Source organism: Candida margitis, assembly GCF_024628925.1.
Source record: "Candida margitis strain CBS 14175 chromosome Unknown scaffold2, whole genome shotgun sequence".
NCBI classification, from domain to species: Eukaryota; Fungi; Ascomycota; class Pichiomycetes; order Serinales; family Debaryomycetaceae; genus Lodderomyces; species Lodderomyces margitis.
In genome coordinates, this window is record NW_026261802.1 from 88,253 (window position 1) to 102,634 (window position 14,382).

Genomic DNA, 14,382 nt, shown 5'->3' on the forward strand with positions numbered 1-14,382 from the left:
TGCGAACCCAATCTCATCGCATGAAAGTGAACTACCATAAGGAATGAAAAGAACTGAATTCTATTAAAAGGAAAAGCGCAGGCTTAAGCAGCCAATGCAGCTAATAATAAATTACCTAATAAGAAGAAAAATGGCGGCTGTCTACCAGTGGTAACTCCCTCGTTCTTCTTTGAGGAGGAGGTGGAAGAGGAGCCACTGGACGACGTATTCTCACTACCCGATGATGTAGTTGCAGAGCCACCAGATGATGTTGCTGTAGATGACGTAGACTGCACTGATGAAGTCCTCAATCCTGTGATTTCACTCAAGCCACTTGCACTGCTAACCGGAGCAGCATCTTTTACTCCACCACTCCAACAATAATTTTGAAAACACTGTTTACATTCATCACTTTGCTCTTGCCCAAACCTCTCTTGTTGCCTTCGTATTATGGCACATCCAACACATGTCAACCAGTCGCTATCATCTGTAAGGTTCTTCCTTGACATGACTTCAAATCCATTCCTAATGGTTCCAAACTTTTCGGCATTTTCATAGGACAACTTGAAGGTGGAAAAATTCGAGTAGTATGACTGATAATGGTTTGACACATAAACAACCAACGGAACGTCAGTGGCATTGATGTCGGTATTGTTGTGCCATTGTATCAACGCATCCAAATCAGAAGCGTTACATCCAAAGAAAACTGGTTTAGAGGACAAATCTTCATCGAGAAATTTCTCAACATCAGGAACAAATGGGAACGGTGTTCCTTTTCCTTGTTCAGCAAACTGTCTTTTGTAAGTCAGCACGATTGACGTTGCATTTGGCCAACCCTCTTCAGTATCAGCTGAATTATCAAATGCAAAGATTACATCCACTTCACGGGTATTTTGGATCAAGGGGTAAAATGGAACATTTTGCAAATCTTCACCTCCATCTACCAAAAATAAAGTTTCATTTTTAACCATGGCTACGGATTCACCACTTCCTTGTCCAAAAAAAGGGTTTGGCTCGTATGAAGCTATATCCCATTCGGCATAGCTGATACGAGATAATAATCCTTCCAAGATTGTTTTGATAACGCTATTAATGTCATAATTACCCAACTGAAGCAAAACTTGATTGAATAAAGACGAAGATGTGCCCATTATGAATCCAGCATTGTCAAAATTGCGTACACACACGCTGGTATTGTTTGGATTTCCGGAGTCAACCGAAGACCCCAAGTATTCAACATCAGCAAACGCATTCAAAGATGGGTCCCACAGTCCCAACTCATAAGCGGAAATCTCAATAACGGTACTATTTTCATTAATAATCAAATCTCCAGGACGTCTGGCATTACTGACAACCAAAAAGTAAGGCATTGTATGATCTTCAAAATGTGACATGTTTCTAACACTTGACCACGTAATATTCTCTCCACCACTTTCGTCAGGGAAAAACTGATACGACAATGCTCTTCCCCATATATCAGTAATGGTGGTATCAAACCCAGCATCGTCCTTTGCTAAAACAGCCGATCGTAGGCCGTAATAATATGCGATTGTTTTATCTATACGTATACCACTAGGGTTCAATATTGAATCTTCTAGTGCCCAAATAGAGGAGCTTCCATTGACAACCTCGGCAACCGAAAGCCAGTTGTTCATAACCAAGGAGCCAACGAGCCAGTTTCCTCCAGAAAGACCCGTGATGTAAGTTGAAGCTTGAAGTAAACCACCGACACCATGTTCATTAGCGCCTTCGAACCTATCATCCGTGGCTAGGAGCTGACCTGCTCCACATAACATAGCCCTGTAACCACCGCCACTGAATGCCAATCCAATACTAATATTATGGTCCTTGGCGTTATCATTTATAAACGATTCAGCATCGAAATCAGTCAAGTTTGATTTGTTTTGCAAAAAATTTATCAAGTTTTTATTAGTTATCGCTTGTCTCTTTTGAATGTACTCCTTCTCAGGATCGGAAATGTCGTTTGCTTCTCGTGTTAGGGATCCTGAGGGACATGTTGAATTGTAAGGTGCATAAGGGTTAGAGTCGTCTGTAGATGCTGCTGCATTTGTGCTGCTGGTTTCGCTTCCACTTCCACCAAGGTTACCCACTACTGAGCGAATCCACGATTCACCATCATCTGAAGGAGTACTTGTTTCTGTTGAGTCGCTAGTGCTTGAACTATCGGAATCAAATGGCCATATTGCTCGTGCCTGAGCGAGTATTGCTACTGATGCGCAAAGTATACAGGTAGCTCTCATTTAATGGCCCTGTGGGTGGAAGTAAGCGGTGATAGGAGATACTTTTGTTTCTGGAAGAAAAACAAGTCTATTTATGTATATATATATATATATTTATCCGCTTCTCTTGTTATTATTCAGAGTAGCTTTTCCAAAAATAAAAATCTAACCATAAACATCATCAAAACAACATATGCACAAAGCGTTAAAAAAGAAAAAAAGCAATTAGTTTCTTATTTTTGACTTATTCAAAGACTAAAGAAACTAAGAGATAATAGATGTAATCAAACAATAGGTTGGCATTTCGCTTGGCTATTGATGGGGATTGAATGAATTGTACTGGGTATTGGTTTGTATTAGGTGATGATGGTTGATTCCTAAACCTAATTAGGAAATAGCAATCAAAAAGAAAACAAAACAAAAAAAAGAAAAATATAATAATGTATGGTTTTGTGTTATTAGAGGGTTTTTGTGTGGAATTTACCACAGGCATTGACATAAAACTATGGGGGTCTACTAACAACAACATATACAGAGATCTTCCTCGAATCTGCAGCAATAAAGGAGTATTTGTAGAAAAAATTGAATACCTCGTTTAATTTGTAGATCCCATCTTCTAGAGTATATCCTAAAAAGACCTACACTCGACCTAAGACAAAAAGCTTTACTCTATTGATTCTATAACGTCTAACTCTCCCACACGCTAACAAGTCCCCACACCTAACTGCTTCTCGTTCCTTTAATGACAACAGGAATCATACCACCTGTAGAAATGGTGAAATTACGATGGCCCAACACATTAATAAAACATCTAATAGTACCAGCATGAGAATAAGTAGCAATAAAAGTATCCTCCTCGGCCAATTTCTTATCAACTTTGCCATTTTTGGCATCATAATCCAAATCAAATAGCTTTTGTAAAAACTTGTTAATTCGAATTGATTGATTGATCATTGTTTCTCTTTCGTCATCGTGGTACAACACATCTTCTTCATCGACAACCCCATCGGTGTTGAAATCGGGGAACCGTTGTTGGATTACCCTTTTAGGTGACCGTTTATCACATAAATTTCTACCACACGTTTCTCTGATCAATTCATCAACTTGCGGCACAATCGATTTCGGTTTCAAATCAGCCCACGTGATTTGCAACGTATTGCATGATCGTTGCAATGGCGATACGTAGAACTTGGAAGGAATAGGTGCGCCTTCTTGCAATTCTTGCTGCCATAATCGATGATTCTCCTCTGCCTGTGCCATTCCCAATGGAGTAAGTTGTGGATCGGGTCCATATTCAATGTCACCGAACTTGCCCAATTTATGCAACTCCTTGTTCCATCGGTCTAAGCCATAAGTTTCCACAATTTGATTATGGTACCCGTTCCCATGTCGAGCAAGAAACAAAAGCTTGTATTCGACATTGTCAGGAGCTTCTTGATTCAACTGCAACAAATCATCAATAATAACCTTCCATGGTTTCAATCGGCCCATGTGGTCCGTGGCATAGTTGAAAACCTTATCGTCAGTTTTAGAATCACTCTGCTTGAAAAAGCCTTGAACTACTTGGAACTCCCATGGGAATTCCAACTGTCCTTTGGAATCACGTTTGGTTTTTAATTCTGTGTGCCAAAGTTGCTTGTATTGTTCTTGTTGCGATGCGCCAGCATGGGCATCCAAGTAGTCGTTTTCGGTAGGGATCAAGAGTGAATCTGTCATTGTTGTCTCGTTGCAGTAGTGTACTTTGTTTTCTTTAACGAATGTTTGAAGAATTCTTGAGACCAATTTTGAGCGTTTTTGACACATTTATATAAATGTGAGTCAGAAAGTACAAAATCTTGCCAGTTGGATCTGGTTTTGCCGAAATTTCTCGCGATTGGGAAATCCACAAAACTCCGAAGAACTTCAAAGCGCCACGTTTACAAATTTGGAGAACACGGTGTCACCGTTCACTGCTGCATCATTTCACCATTGTATATATATATATGTATGTATATATATTACAAAGCAAATATAAACTCCAAAACAACAAATAACTAAAATACACGAATCTATACTAAAACAAAACAAAAAAAACTCCGAAAATTAGTCTAATTCTTAATTTGAAATTTGGCTAATATAGGTACATGATCCGATGCAAAATTAGGATCAGGGAATCCAATACAATGTGATACATATTTCTTATCAATCTCACCTAATAAGCCAGTCACCTGTAATTTCGAAGTCGAGTACCACATATAATCAATGCCATCAGTGAATGATGGAGATAAATTGGTGAATGGTAATTCTCCAACCGCATCGTAGGCTGATTTCAACTTGAATGGATGATGGAATCCAGATTCGGTAAATTTTCCATAATCCTTACCGGATAAATCATCGTGGTCTTTGGAGGATCCAGTGGAGAATAACTGGTACACTGCGGAATGCTTGACTGAATTGAAATCACCACATATAACAATTGGCGCTTTTTTAACTTCTTCCATTGATGATGTTTGTTGGTATTTCTTAATGAATCCTTGTAACTCTTCTAAAAGTATGCCAATTTGTAATGTCTTGACGTCATTGAAGGCTGGATCCCAATGCAAATGAGTATTGACAAAACAAATCTTTTCTCCAGTTTCTTTATGTTCCAAGTACGATATCAAGGCTATATTATCCTTATTCATAAATCTATTGAATAAATCCTTGGTCTTTTTGTACTTGTCCGATCCCATACACACACTGTTGTATTCAAAATTTTGCTTATGCACCAATGTGAATTTATCCACTTTATAAAAAGTGGCACATCCATCAACTTTCTTTGAATCATTCTCACTCATTGTCTTTGATCTAGTTTTATTATAAAACAAACCCTTGTAACCCTTTCTTGCCATCAATGGTCCCCAGAAATCCATGTAGGTCCTAGTTTCAACCTCTTGCATACATACGATGTCAGTATTGTAGCCCAAAACCTCCTTCTCTAATAAATCTCTTCTATACTCCCACTGTAAAGCCCAAGATGGAGTAAACCTGTACATTTTGGGTGTGGCATAGTGCTGACACAAAGTGTTGTACGACATCATTGTAAATGCATTATTGCCACTCTCCCCAGGTATGTATGGCCCCTTTGTGTCAACAACTTCTCCATCGTCCTCTACTCGCAACCAATGACGTGGTTCGGGTGATGCAACCGTAGTCTTTTGGTCTCTGATTGTAGCTATTAGCTCCTTGGTACCCTTTTCCGCGATTATATTGGCAATATTTAAATCAAGCGGGTTGCCCTCGACTCCAAGGAATTGAAGTTCAAACAAGTTACCAAATGAAGCAGGTAAGGATTTGATGTTGTTATCGAAAAGATACAAGAACCTCAAGTTGAAACATAACCCAAGTTCCGATGGTAGTTCACTAAGTCTATTGTTTGATAAATCTAGAGTTCTCAAGCTTCTCAATTTGCTAATTTCAGGAGGAATAACAGTCAACTTGTTATTGTTCAAATACAACGATTCCAAAAAGTCGTAGCGAAATAATTTGGGTGAAAGATTAACCAACCCTTGTCCACTCAAATCAAGTTGACACCATAATTGACGTCCTTGAGTTTTCAATCGCATGCGCTGTTCTTCCATTGAATCGTCGTCAAGACCCTGTGTGATTTTCTTATTATGCAACAAAGCTGCACTAGCGGAGTTTCCAGAAGAAAGTTTCTTTTTCTGCTCTTCTTCCTCTATACTGGCAACAATGACTTTAGTGGCTTCAATAAGTCCAATGGATTTAGTTTCAGCGTAGGGGTTTTTCAATTTTCTTGAATTGGATGCATATTGCCTTGCGTAAGAATGGGCATCATTTGAAGACCTTGAAAGTTGGCACAATTGTTGTTGATGTTGCCAGAAGCTGGTGTTTGGGTTTTCCACGTGCAAAGAGCTAGCCTTGCGAATAGGTGTTTGTAATTGAGACCCTTGAAGTTGTATCTGTTGTATTTGGTGTGAGTTCTGTTGTTGTTGTTGTTGTTGTTGTTGTTGCTGTTGCTGCTGTTGCAGTTTTTGAAGAGCCGCAGCTTGTTGTTGACTATAAAATTGTTGTTGAAGATGAGGAATTTGTCTTGGTAGATGGTTTGGTTGGTACGGTTGTTGCAATTGTGAGGTACCATTGCCAATACTGGTACCGGTTTGTTTCAGCTGATTTTGTTGAAACTGGGGAAAATATTGTTGTTGTTGTTGTTGTTGTAAACTTGGCTGAGCTCGCAGAAAATTGTTTTGGTATAGTCCACTCAAATTGTCACTAAAATTCTCATTTGGTTGCAATCCGGAGCCTAGCAAATTGGATACTCCCTGCTGTTGTTGTGGCTGCTGCTGCTGTTGTTGTTGTTGTTGTGGATGAGACTGCCCTTGGTGAAGTTGTTGCAACAAGATTTGCTGTGCTTGAAGATTGGATTGGGGCTGTTGGCCCTGGCCCTGTTGGAATTTACTAGCTAGATTCATATTATTTTCAATGCGAGGTGAATGATGCAACTCTTTCTGCTGTGCGGTGCTATTGTTTTCAAATGGTTTAATTCTTCAAAACAGGTTGCCTTCGGCACTACTAAATATGTTTTCCCACTATTTCAATTTTGTTTTCCTTTGCGCACACACTGTAGATAAAAAAAGACGTTTGTAAGACACTTGGTTAGTTGGTATATTCACTGAAAATTTGTATGAGCAAGCTGTTGTGTATCATGCAACCCAAAAAAATTGTATACTTTGATGATGCAATAACCTGCTTAACTTTTATTTTTGTTGAAAGGTTTTCGATTTTTTTTTTTTGTTTTTTTTTTATCATCATCCAAGCAAAGTTTTGGTTTAACTCACACGACTTTGTTGCTAAACCACTTGGTAGAGGCGTTCATTTATAGAACAATATGGATGTAAGGTGGGCGTGGTATTACCTATAGCTACAGTGTGAAGGGAATATACGCTTAAATTGTGAAGCAAGTTTTCCAAAGTCAATCTATATAAATAAAGTTTATGTTTGCTCACTTATGAGATATTTCCACCACCAAGGGAATATGATCAGATGGGAATTGAGAATTGGGAAATCCGTCAACGTCCCTTCGGTTACAATAAGCAGGATCAACTTCACCAAGCAACTTTTCCACCAAAATATCATCACTTACAAATACATGATCCAACACATCAGAAAACCGGGTGACAAAACTAGTGAATGATAAGTTATTGGAACTGGGCAATTGTTGGTAGACGTTGTGTAACTTGAACGGGTTTGTAATTATCCCGTTTTTGTCAATTAGCGGATTATTGATTCCGTATCTGCGATATTTGAACTCTGGGGATGATATAGTATCAATTGATTCGCCATTGAGTAGATTAATAACATTTGAATCGAAATTTGAATTCAAGTCACCTAGAAGGATGATTGAGGCATTGTTTTCTGTTTTAAAATGTTGCAATTTATTTAATAGGATCTTTGTTTGAAGTACCTTCACATCATTATACTTTGGTGACCAATACAAATGGGTATTGGAAATATAATATATTCTCCCAGTCTGCTTATCATATAGCTTAAGTATCAAAGCCACTGTGTTTCTTGCAATGACCCGTTGGATCCAATCAGTAGTTAACTTATATTTTGATCGGTGGTTGACAATTTCTTTGCCAAAGTTGATTTTTAGTTCATCCAAAACATCAAATCTCTCAGTATTGACAAATATACCTACACCATCTAGTTTGTCATTACTGAATATGTTGATATTCAGTGGACAGTGCTTTTGAATATAAAAACTTTGATATTTGTTGGTGGGGAACTGTTTACACCAAAATGTCTTGTAGATATAATACTCCATTTCTTGAAAACACATAATGTCACTTCCGAATTGTTTTATGGTCTTGTTGATTAAAGGGAATCGGTAGTTTTCCCAATCCAAGTGTTTTTTGTCGACTTTATCATAAACCCCCTTCCATATGTAATGTCTAGATAAAAGGTTATATGTCATTATTGATATTTTGTTAGTGGTATCCCCCAGTTGTTGATCTTGATTGAGAGTGATCCAATCTCGGTATTTTGTCGCGTCATAGTTGTCTAGTCCCATTACTGTAGAAGATTGAAAGTTGCGTACAGGTGATGATGAAAATATTGATACAGTCTTGGATAAATAAAGCTGTCTCGGTACTAGGATCATGAGCACCAAGAAGAAGAAGAAGAAGATCAAGCAAATAATCAGCTTGTGTGGTCTAATTCGGGTAAACAATTTTGTTGGTAGGTGGTTGTGGGTAAGAGGGGTAGGTGCTGCTCTTTGTGAATGACAGACGGGATGATCTAAAATAGTACGGATTTATACGCTGCGATTTTAAGATTGCTCATGAGTATCCCACTGTTTCGGAGGATCTCGGTTTCTAGATTTGAGTGTGTTTTATGATCAATATGAAATCAGCATACAGTCTGAATGAGACAGTTGTTGTCTTTGGTGTGGTAATCCTAATAAGCGATGGTCAAATGATGACTAAAATCTTTTTCAGGAGTCAATTGCATCATCCATGTGGTAAATTAATTTAGTGTAACTTCGTTTTTCGTACTATGTGATGCGGCTTTTTCCAGTTCTGGAAGTGGTGGAAAAAATTGTGTACAAGATTTGTGGCTGCAAAGAATGTTTGATTACGCCAATGAGGGGAGTGCTATTGGTAATAATCTTACATTGGTAAAACTAAAGACAAAAAATAGTAAAGAAAGACATGGCTTGGTAGTAATGTAGCAAAGTTGATCTTTTAGCTGTCTTAAAAAAATGGATTATTGTTTGTGGAAATACCCTGTTTTGAAATTATTGCAAATAGTTTGATTAATTTTGCCACAAATATTTTTAGACTTTTTATTTTGCAAAAGGATTACACACCTCAATTCAAGGAGTGCAATACAAAACCAAAGAAGTTTAGAAGTTGCGATTCCTGACTTCGTTAGATAACTGTCTTACATTTGAGAGAGGCTCCAAGAGATATGAGTTGTCTCGAAAACTTTCATTTTGCAAAAGTTAACAAACCCTATGAATAAAGTTGTAGCATGTAGTAAAGCAAGTGTAGTTGGATAAGTGGGGCCATATACAGATGGTGCTTCTATTAAGGAAGACAATAACATTCTTAGGAACAAGTAGGAATATATACACTGAAAAAATAAACAACTAAAATAAAAACTCTAAACCTTAAGGATCAGGCCATGCAATAGATCAGTAAAATAGTTGAAGGGATAGCTGTTATAACTGAACAGACTGAATGGATCTCCTTACTTTTTTTTGCCAATTGATGTAAAAATAGTATGTCTGCCTAACAAAAGAGACACGCGTTGTTTGGGATTTCCCTATTAAGTATAATTTGGTAAAAAACAAAACGCAAAAACCCAAACATAAGAGAAGAGGAAGAAAAAATAAAACAAAGATAATAAAATTGAATTTGGTAGCGTTTGGTTTAAAATAGACCCAAACAACCTTTCTCCTGAAGACTAGAGATACTTTTAGAATAAATAAAGGAGGAAGAAAATTAAAGAGGAAGGAAGTGAGACAATCAGTCTGGTTGCGAGGCTTGTAGTATCCTTGTTTGTTTTGATTAAGCTTATCGAAGGATTTTAATATCACTCACTCAGTGGCTTTTTAGACGAGGATAGTACTTTAGCCGAAGAAGCGCTACCAACATAAATATAGAAAAGAATTAAAAAAATAGAACAACCAAGTTTTGTGTCTGTATTTATATTATTTTGACGCGTCTTATAACCATTTGTGTACAAGCTATGTGTTCCTCTTTCCCTCTAGTTTGTATTGTTCCTAATTCCCCAACAATACGTTCTATCTCTTTATGGAAACAAAGGGGTAAGAAGAAGAAGGAAGCTTCACTTTGTACTTACCACAAAAGAGATATGGTATAGTATCGCCTTACACGTGTTATTTCTTTACAAACACTAATCACAGTTTTTAATTGAACTTTCTATTGGTTCTACTCATCGATTCCTTTAAAAGTATTGTATATGATATGCTATTCATTACCATTATAGTGCATACATAGTAGATTAGAGGTGTGAATGTATGCGTGTATGCGTACGTATGTGTGTATGCAATATACGTAATATATGTATAAAAACTATTGTGAAATCTGTCTGTTGTTATGTTTGTTGAATTCCATTCGTCTGTTTTAATAAATTTTTATTTTTTTATTTTTTTTTCTACGTTTCTAAATTTTTTTATTTTTTTTTTTTCCCATTTTTGAAACAGTTTCTGAAATCAACCAAACCTCTACAACTATAAACCACCTCCACCATAGCAACAGCATCAAACCCATTCGCTACATTCTATTACATAAAGATCTTTAGTGTTTCCATATCCACATTTACATTCTGTATCTTTGCTACTGTTGAAACAGACATACATACACACAAAGAAATATACCGATTTTAAACTCCCCTTTTAGCATTTCATTCGCATGACTAGTGTTTATAATTCTGATTTAAAGAATCATAGACGGGCTCCCCCACCACCACGTCCTCCAGTAGCGGCTCAGCTATCATCATCCTCATTATCTTCTTCTTCTGCAACACTGGGGGGAATTGGACTAGGGCTGGGCTCAAAGGGTACCAACTATATAAACTCCTCCTCATCGTCTAGCCAGATCCCCATTAGTCTTGGCTCAAACAAACGTCAATCAGGTTGGGTCCATGTTAAAGATGATGGTATTTTTACTTCTTTCAGATGGAATAAGAGGTTTATGAATATGAATGATCGATCATTAAATATTTACAAGAACGAACCCAGCATAAATGATCCAAACAGTCCTGAGTTACTATTGCCCTTGAATTTAATTAGTAACATAACCTTGAAACCACAATCAGGACACTCTAAAAGCAGCCAATCGTTTGAAATTGTTCCGAAGAACTATGGCAAATCCATACTAATCTCAGTTAAATCAAGTAACGAATATTTGGATTGGCTAAATGCATTTTCAAGTAAATGTCCCTCTGCTCAAATTGGACAATCGCTGAACTCAGGTGGTAATTCATTCACTGGATTGTCGACATCAATAGGGGCTGGTTCATCATCACAATCGAGTCATAACTTGGCAGCACTCAATGGCAGCGGTGGTGGCGGTGGATTATTAAATGGTGGTAATTCTGGTGTTTCGAGTCCTATTAACTTCACTCATAAAGTGCATGTTGGCTTTGATCCCGCTAGTGGCAATTTCACTGGATTACCCGAAACTTGGAAAAGTTTATTACAACATTCTAAAATTACCAATGAAGATTGGAAGAAGGACCCTGCTGCCGTTATTGAAGTGTTGGAATTCTACTCTGATATTAATGGATCAAATCCCCCAACCCCAATGGCATCTCCCCAAGTTAACATGAATAAGAATATAAACAATACTATTGACCACACTAACAACACCAATTTACAAGAATGGACTAAGCCACCTCCAAAGAGTAGCACTACTCAGTTTAAGCCAACCCGTTCTGCACCTAAACCTCCAGTGCCTTATCATTTGACTACCCAACAGAATAGTGCTGGTGGCAGTAGCCAACCAACCACAATATCTCCATTGAGTAATTTGCTTAGCAAAAGTGCAGGAACAAGCTCTACAAATACATCTTCACCATTGGGTGGCAATAAAGATGATCTTGTTCCGGTTAGAAGAGCTCCTCCTCCACCACTGACAGGTTCTAGTGCAGGAGCAGCTGGAGCAACACCAGCAAAGTCTCAACAACCACAGCATAGTCACCAACGACAACAATCTACATCTAAACCACAACAGATCCCCCCTTCATTACCAAGTGGTTCCAGTTTTAACAGAACACCTACATACAAGACTCATCCCGATTTGAAGATCCAAAACAGTAGTACTAGTATTTCGCTGGATAAGGAAAACATTGGTGATGAACATGTCAAACCTTATTCCCCAGCATCTTCTTCATCATCATTATCATCATCGCAAAAGGGTACCACAGCAGAATCGAATTATCCAAATGTGTCTGTCGTGCAATCTACTCAATCACAACCACAACCACATCATAAGCAACAACAACAACCACTCACTGGTCCTACTGGTGCGGCACATTCTGTTACCAAACCATTAAACCCAATAAACGAACCAGTGAAGCCATTACAATTAAAGAGCAGAACCGAACAAGGAGACCAGCCACCTGCTGCCGAACAACTGATACAACAAAACAAAACAAAACCTAAACCAAAGCTCCAATCACCACCCCAGGGCCCCGCAGCACCCAAAACAGCCAAACAGTTGAAAAAGGAACGAGAAAGATTAAATGATTTACAAATTATTGCCAAGTTGAAGACGGTGGTTAATAGTAACAATCCTAAACCGTTGTTTAGAATCATTGAGAAAGCCGGTCAAGGAGCTTCAGGAAACGTGTATTTGGCTGAGATGATCTCACAACGCAAAAAGATTGCCATTAAGCAAATGGATTTGAATATCCAACCTCGTAAAGAATTGATAATAAATGAGATATTGGTGATGAAAGATAGCCAGCACAAAAACATTGTCAATTTCTTGGATTCTTATCTTATTGGTGATTCTGAATTATGGGTTATAATGGAATATATGGAAGGTGGGTCCTTGACGGAGATTATTGAAAACAATGAATTCAAATTGAGTGAACGACAAATTGCCACCATTTGCTTTGAAACATTGAAAGGATTACAACATTTGCACAAAAAGCATATAATTCATCGTGATATTAAATCGGATAACGTCTTGTTGGATGCATTTGGTAATGTCAAGATTACCGATTTTGGATTTTGTGCTAAATTAACCGACCAAAGAACCAAACGAGCAACCATGGTGGGTACACCATACTGGATGGCTCCTGAGGTGGTGAAGCAAAAGGAATACGATGAAAAAGTCGATGTTTGGTCATTGGGCATAATGACTATTGAAATGATTGAAGGAGAACCACCATATTTGAATGAAGAACCGTTGAAGGCATTGTATTTGATTGCTACGAATGGTACTCCTAAATTGAAGAAACCGGAATTATTGAGTAATTCAATCAAGAAGTTTTTGTCGATTTGTTTATGTGTTGATGTGAGGTATAGAGCTACTACGGATGAGTTGTTGGAACATTCATTTATCCAACATAAATCGGGTAAAATTGAGGAATTGGCACCGTTATTGGAATGGAAAAAGCATCAGAATCAGAGCCAGGAGGAAGAGTAGTAGTAGGAATGAAGTGTAATAACTACTAGGTAAATTAAGGAGAGTGAGTTATAGAGTAGATAGGACTTCTTTTTTAAAACGAAAGTATCATATTCATTTTAGTCAAGTAGAGGTATAAAACACTAAGACTCAATCAATGTTGCATGATAAAAGTATGTCTACTGCGTCAATATACTTTTTAGTCACACGACAAGTTACCAAACTTGGTTTGCTCTGTCATTTTTGTTTTGCTTTATTGATTTTTACGTTCTATTAAACCATTGTTTTCTACTCTTCCTCCCTTTCCCACCCTACCTTCAAAGTGTGATGTTGCTGTATTGTATAATTCGTTTGTCTATAAAAGAGATTATAGAAGGTGTCTGTCGTATTGGTGGTTGGTTGATTATTTAAGGTTTAATTTTTAAGATTGTCACACAAGGACGGCGATGCAAACTTCAAAAAAAAAAAAAAAAGAAATTTTAAATTGCCTGGAATTCCATTACCTTATATTTTACTTATGTCAAAAAAAAAAGAAAGGTAAAAACTTTTTTAATTATAATTTTAATTTTCATCATCATCAAGAACAATCTATCAAAGGGGACAATTTCACCAAAGACATCATCACTACATATTCTGAACAGAAAAGAAGGGAATTTTACCACATTTACTGCTACAGATTAATAAAGAAAACAAAACAAGAAAGAATTCATATCAGAGGATTAAAAACTAAAGATCCTTAAAATTTTTAATTTTTACATTTTTGCAATCATTGGGAGAGATTATAATTTTCAACCATGTCATACTGACATCATTTCACTGATACAATTTATACTTATTCCCCATTAAATAACCCTTCTATCTATCTATCTATCTATCAACTATTTTTTTTTTTTTGGTTAGCTAGACAGGAGCCTTTTTATTTTAAAGACAGATACATACAGACATAAGAGAGTTCTTCCCCTTCTATTCTTGCGGCATCACAACCCCCTTTCCTCAAAAAAAGACAGACTACTCCTACA

At 37.3% G+C, this 14,382-nt stretch overlaps 4 protein-coding genes and 1 pseudogene across 5 annotated transcripts; 1 reads left to right on the top strand and 4 right to left on the bottom strand. All coding sequences in view use genetic code 12, as the record gives it.

Moving 5' to 3' along the window:
* Window positions 1–83: 83 nt before the first annotated feature.
* Window positions 84–2,240, bottom strand: PLB5 (Plb5p; the record flags this gene model as incomplete). The annotated part of the gene is made up of 1 exon (XM_051814132.1): window positions 84–2,240. One exon carries the CDS (start codon window positions 2,238–2,240, stop codon window positions 84–86), a length of 2,157 nt encoding a protein of 718 aa, XP_051672176.1.
* A 699-nt stretch (window positions 2,241–2,939) lies between these two features.
* CANMA_002100 (uncharacterized protein) lies at window positions 2,940–3,935 on the bottom strand (the record flags this gene model as incomplete). Its single annotated transcript, XM_051814133.1, has 1 exon — window positions 2,940–3,935. One exon carries the CDS (start codon window positions 3,933–3,935, stop codon window positions 2,940–2,942), a length of 996 nt encoding a protein of 331 aa, XP_051672177.1.
* Window positions 3,936–4,306: 371 nt separating this feature from the next.
* CANMA_002101 lies at window positions 4,307–7,074 on the bottom strand (annotated as a pseudogene). The gene is made up of 2 exons: window positions 7,055–7,074; window positions 4,307–6,743 (listed from the first exon to the last, which is right to left on the bottom strand). Coding segments are annotated over exons 1-2 (2,457 nt in total).
* A 126-nt stretch (window positions 7,075–7,200) lies between these two features.
* On the bottom strand, window positions 7,201–8,175 carry CCR4 (CCR4-NOT core exoribonuclease subunit; the record flags this gene model as incomplete). Its single annotated transcript, XM_051814134.1, has 1 exon — window positions 7,201–8,175. The coding sequence occupies one exon, from the start codon at window positions 8,173–8,175 to the stop codon at window positions 7,201–7,203; it is 975 nt and encodes a 324-aa protein (XP_051672178.1).
* A 2,464-nt stretch (window positions 8,176–10,639) lies between these two features.
* CLA4 (serine/threonine protein kinase) lies at window positions 10,640–13,384 on the top strand (the record flags this gene model as incomplete). Its single annotated transcript, XM_051814135.1, has 1 exon — window positions 10,640–13,384. The coding sequence occupies one exon, from the start codon at window positions 10,640–10,642 to the stop codon at window positions 13,382–13,384; it is 2,745 nt and encodes a 914-aa protein (XP_051672179.1).
* Window positions 13,385–14,382: the final 998 nt, after the last annotated feature.